We start from the raw sequence: 6,000 nt of genomic DNA on the forward strand, positions 1-6,000 counted from the left end.
GTAACGGTGGTCCCCGTGGTAATCGGAGCACTAGGTGCGGTGACTCCCAAGCTAGGCGAGTGGCTCCAGCAGATCCCGGGAATAACATCGGAGATCTCTGTCCAGAAGAGCGCAGTCCTGGGAACAGCTAAGATACTGCGCAGGACCCTCAAGCTCCCAGGCCTCTGGTAGAGGACCCGAGCTTGAAGGATAAACCGCCCGCAGGGGCGCGCTGGGTGTTTATATATGTGTGTGTATATATATATACATATATATGTGTGTGTGTGTGTGTGTGTGTGTGTGTGTGTGTGTGTGTGTGTGTACAGCAATATGGTGTACAAATCCCTTTTCAATGCATTATTAATACTGATGCAAAATATCAGTATTGGTATTAAATGATATCTGACACAAACAGCTTTACTCATCAGAGTCAGCACTTTGCGTCTCCTTGTGGTGGAAATTATCAATTAAATGAGGTTAAAGATAACAGCTGTTACCTAAGTTGAGGTGAAAAAGAAGGAACCAACAGATAACAGTGGAAAGCAAATCTGAGTGACTACTTGAAACAGAAAATCTTGACATTTTCATTTTAGTAAACAAATTATTGGTAAAGAAACAGTCTGAAACAATCCAGGGGTGTTTCGCTCATTTTAGTTCTTTGGCTACACAGAGCCCACTTTGTTCTTAAGGGGCTGAAACAGTAAAAATATTGTTGTTAAAAAAAGTGTTAAAAAGTAGAATGCTTTCTTGATATGTTTTCTTTTAATATCTTGAGAAAAAAAATAGAAAGTGCAATTTCAACAATAAGCCTCAGTTTTTCACATTTGGGCACTTTAATGAAACGGCATTGTGTTAATCAAATAAACACAACTGATTCCAGTCTCTGGAATTAACAATTCAGACAACCTCTCATGATCACTTTTATTACAGGGCTTCCTCTAAAAGTGATTCTTTCTCTCTGCATGCAGAACTCAGGCCTCACTTCAGTCTGGCCTCAGAAAGTGATGCAGCCGATCAGGAGGACATCGATGATGACGGCGAGCCGGACAGAACCTCCACGCACCAGAGCCGGGCGCCTCCTGGCGCCGCTCACGATGACACGGTGGCTACCTCGGGAGTCAGCACACTCAGCTCCACCGTCTCCCACGAATCCCACAATGCACAGCGCTCTGTGAGCATGGAGCTAGGGAGGATGAAGCTGGAGACCAGCAGGTAGGCATCTGGTTGAAGGCCGTTAACAACAGCATAGGACTTCTTCATTTAACCATAGTTTATCCGTTTTAACCTGCATCTCTCTGTTTTATTCCAGGTTGCTGGAACAGCTGCTGGAGAAGGAGAGGGAGTATCAGTCCATCCTGCAACAAGTGCTGGATGAGAGAGAGCAAGAGATCAGACTACTGAAGCTGCGAACTGAGCCTGAAGGTCTCTACTTTAGTCTGAATTACTTTCTCACACTCCTTTTGCTGCTTCTGGTATTTTTAGTCTGTCTTTACTTTTTAAAGCCAGCTATTTCTCACTGAACAGACTCGACTTTCACTTCTGACTTTTAAATCAAAATGTACTTTATACTTCCTAGAGCCAATGTTAATTAAAAGTTTTTCCCTCTAGTTCAGTAAACAAATTAAACAAGCCATGACAGGAACAATGCACATGAACAAAGCTTTCTTATCACATACCGGAGGTGTAAATTAAGTGACTTCTAATTTGCTGGTCTGATCAGCTATTCCAATATCCAACTCCGAGCTAGTGATGGGGGGGTTGATATCCACTGATGATGGTTGCTTTTCTGTAAGGGTAAAACTCATTATAAGAAATTAGTAGAGCAGCTTTAAACAATCTCAATTATTAGGCAAAGTACACTAAAATTAAGATATTGTCATCCACTGTGGCCATTTCTCTTATACAGAGGCTTTTATCTGACCAAATAAGAGTACGCGTCACCTTGAAAGCAACATTTAAGGAGGTTTAAGAATATTAAATGTTCAGTTTACACAATTGCACAAAGCTGTAGCGATAGTGACTGTGACTTGTGACAACAAGGTTGCTTTTTTGTAGAGAAAAAGCAGCATATCCTGTTACTGCAACAGTTACACCTTTACAAGCTGCTTTACAAGCAAACAATCATGGCAAAAAGTTCCACATGAGTGCTGCTGTGAAATATGGACCTAACCACCGGGACATCATTTATTTGTTCACCTTCTATTTCACAGCCTCAGTTTTATCTGTTTTAATGTCTTATCTGGTTTCTTTTCTCGTACGATACATTAGCAGAGTGTCAATCAAAAGGTAGCTATGTCCAAAAACACTTAAACTCTTTAGGAAACTACTTGTTGAAGTGAAAACCAAAACAGAAGCACAATACTTTCTCATAGATTTCTGTGCATTCTTACTTTATCCCCCCAGCTGGCCACTTGAAAGAACGATGATTAAAGCCCAGACCCAGCAGCTATGTCCATCTGATACATGCGCTTCCTGTGTGTACGGCATGTTTGATCTGTCATTAAACTGGTTGTTTTGTTAATGTTTAAATGTTTGTTTTATGGAGTGTTCTCAAAATCTACTCTGTTAGACACCCCCACATCTTCGCATGACCTGGAGGGACAGAGGAGCCAACCTGCAGAGAGACGTGACGACCCAGAGCTGACCAGCTGGCTGACACGTTACGGTGCTGACCAGGATGCCATAGACAGGGTGGGTCTCTGATTTTTTTGTTGTTTTAACAAAGCCCTTTTTAGGATGATGCAAGTAAAGAAAAACATTTCTGTAAATGTAATTTTCTCCACTTTGTTTCTTTAGATACTCAATGAGGAGTATACATTGTACGACATCCTTCATGATGTCACAAGAGATGATCTGAAGAGTTTAAGACTGAGGTAGAAAATGATTTTTTTTTTCTTTTACTTTTAAATATTTCTATATTTGCTTCATATTTTGTGTTCAGTATTTAGTCCCCAAAATACGTGCTGAAACTTGTACCTGACAGGAAGAGAAACAAGGGGGTTAAGATGGGAGCGTTGCATAATGGGAGAGTGTTGTTGCATTTCCTGTTCTTACACAAAAGTTTCAGAAGGCAGCTTTGTACTTCAGCAGTTCTTTGAGGCTAATCTATGAAGGACTTAATTTATCACAAATTCTGTAAATCTGTTTATAAACCAAAATTTAATTGAATTTGCAGGGACCTCACAGGTCAGTAAGATACTGTTCTAACGTGGGCAGTTTGGTTTGGACGTAGCTATGTTGCCATGCTCAGGTTGTGACGCTTAACCCGATATCTTCTAAAATGTTATTAGGATGAAAATAGCTCTGAATAATTACTCAAACAGGTCACACCAACATGAATATTGATGTCTGCTACTGCAACAGTTTTCACCTCCTCTTTAAAGTTTCTTTGCAGCACTGCAGGTCCAAGCATACTAATTATACTGCGTTCAATTTAGAGTGAAGCATGAATAAAACAAACTACTATGAAGTTCTTATTGGTTGTGTTTGATATCTGGCGCCACACTGTGGTCATATCAAACATTCAGCTATACACACCATATCTACTAAATTGCTTCAGGGTATCTCTAGGTCTTTTTTGTGTGATTGTATGTTTTGGGGTGGGGGTGGTGTTCCCCTCTGATGTTGCTGCATTAGAGGGGAACTTACTGTCTGCACATCTGACCCACAGGTTGATTGAAATTGTGTCATGCAACAGGACAATGATCCCAATCACAAAACTTAATCCCAAATAGAATGGCTAAAAAAGCAGGAAAGGAATCAATAGCCCAGTCAAATTCCAAACCTCAACCAGATTGATGAACTGAAGTAATGTTGTACCGATAAAGTCATACAGAAACATTAGTTATTACACAGAGACCAGGGAAAACTGTCCTTTTCATGACCGTACAGTCTTAACTCTGTGTGATCTGTGCTCATGAGTCCCTCTGACTCTCAGTACAAAGTAAACCATTTATGATATTTTCAAGTAGGTTGACAGCTGATGGTTTCTTACAAATGGTATAATATTCATTGGTGTGTGCTTTAAGCTAACAGTATTTTGTTTGTCTTGACAGAGGTGGGGTCTTGTGTAAGCTATGGAAGGCCATCACAGACTACAGGCAGAAGCTATTCTAAGGCCTTAAGTGGTGACAGCCACTCAGAGAAGCCAGGACTTTTTTTTGTCCCCAACAACTCCTCTTTACCTCAGCGTTTATAAAAGCAAGATCCTGGAGAAGAAGCTGTGTTGACCATGTTCCACCCACACAACAATCTTCTGGAGTATTTTATAATTTTGAAAACAAAGAGTTTGGATATTAGGTCATTTTGAAAGTAAAAATTAATGAGAAGTGCCACTAGTTTTGTTATACCTGATGGACAGGGCACAGCTTTTGTTACAGGTGTGTTTAAAATGACAGCTGGTAGGAAAATCTATTATTGAAATCTTGAAAACTGTCAAGAAAAACATTTTCTCCTGTCTTTACAAGATGTGACGTTTACAACTGATCGTTTTCTAATACAGGCCTGAGATACAAAATACTACATTCATCTGTACTGATATTTTTATCATTGCTTATCTTATCACTACTTTATTTAAATGTGTTTTAATTTAATTGTTATAGCAATCTGAAGGATGTCATTCCATGTACTGCTTTTGTTTTTTCTTTTATTTTGTTTTTTGTTTTTGTTTTTCAAACTGAGACTTATTTAAATTGTCCATGCTTTTTTTTTTCCACTTTTCCTTTTATAATATGAATCTACAATTTTATTTTTAAGAAATATATTATGTAAATATAGTGTTATATAATTCTATGTGGATGACATTTATGTACTTTGAAAAAGACATCTCTAAACACAGTCAAATCTCCATGTAGATTGGACCAAGTTTGCAATGAGCACATGTGAAAAATTAATTCTGTATTATTGTATTTTCTAGTATCACAAATCATAGATCATACTCACTTAATTGACAAAATTGTGTTTATCTTGCTTGTGTTGTGTCAGCTTCATTCAGTCAAATATATAAGTTGTAATGAAAAATCTGACATGCAAACAAACTTCATATGGAAGAACCTTGATGTACTTTTTTATTAATATTTTAAACCATAACATCAGAAATTGGGGGGGAATCGGTGAGCCTTGTGTCTGTTTTGTTTCAGATCTGATTCAAGATTGTTGTGATATATTGTTAAAATAAAACTTTTCATCTTGAAGCTGTGAAGGAACTGTGTTAGAAGTGTTCTTCAACAATTCACTCTAAATGTGGGAGCAGGGGGCTGATAATGAAAGTTGTTCTCCATAGTAAATTAAACACAAATAACTGTTTTGTTTTTTTCAAAATGAATAAAAAAGGCACTGCCTCTGTTCCAAAAGAGTAATTTCTGCACTTATCATCTAGAGGAAAGGTCGTTCATTTAGAAAAACAAAATGTTAACAATAAAAAGTTAGGACTTACTATATGAATCATATACAGGGAGTGCAGAATTATTAGGCAAATGAGTATTTTGTCCACATCATCCTCTTCATGCATGTTGTCTTACTCCAAGCTGTATAGGTTTGAAAGCCTACTACCAATTAAGCATATTAGGTGATGTGCATCTCTGTAATGAGAAGGGGTGTGGTCTAATGACATCAACACCCTATATCAGGTGTGCATAATTATTAGGCAACGTCCTTTCCTTTGGCAAAATGGGTCAAAAGAAGGACTTGACAGGCTCAGAAAAGTCAAAAATAGTGAGATATCTTGCAGAGGGATGCAGCAGTCTCAAAATTGCAAAGCTTCTGAAGCGTGATCATCGAACAATCAAGCGTTTCATTCAAAATAGTCAACAGGGTCGCAAGAAGCGTGTGGAAAAACCAAGTTGCAAAATAACTGCCCATGAACTGAGAAAAGTCAAGCGTGCAGCTGCCAAGATGCCACTTGCCACCAGTTTGGCCATATTTAAGAGCTGCAACATCACTGGAGTGCCCAAAAGCACAAGGTGTGCAATACTCAGAGACATGGCCAAGGTAAGAAAGGCTGAAAGACGACCACCACTGAAC

At 38.6% G+C, this 6,000-nt stretch overlaps 1 protein-coding gene across 2 annotated transcripts in view; it reads left to right on the forward strand.

The window, feature by feature from the left end:
- Positions 1-5,179, forward strand: part of map3k5 (mitogen-activated protein kinase kinase kinase 5) — an 88,335-nt gene extending 83,156 nt beyond the window's left edge. For both annotated transcript variants that reach the window (XM_082504909.1, XM_082504910.1), the window contains exons 26-30: positions 948-1,191; positions 1,289-1,401; positions 2,549-2,670; positions 2,776-2,852; positions 4,035-5,179. In XM_082504909.1, the coding sequence (XP_082361035.1) occupies positions 948-1,191; positions 1,289-1,401; positions 2,549-2,670; positions 2,776-2,852; positions 4,035-4,095 (617 nt within the window). In that variant the 3' untranslated portion in view covers positions 4,096-5,179. The remainder of the gene's footprint in view (positions 1-947; positions 1,192-1,288; positions 1,402-2,548; positions 2,671-2,775; positions 2,853-4,034) is intronic.
- Positions 5,180-6,000: the final 821 nt, after the last annotated feature.

The sequence above is a fragment of the Aulonocara stuartgranti genome, assembly GCF_965226115.1.
Source record: "Aulonocara stuartgranti genome assembly, chromosome: 15".
Lineage (NCBI taxonomy): Eukaryota > Metazoa > Chordata > Actinopteri > Cichliformes > Cichlidae > Aulonocara > Aulonocara stuartgranti.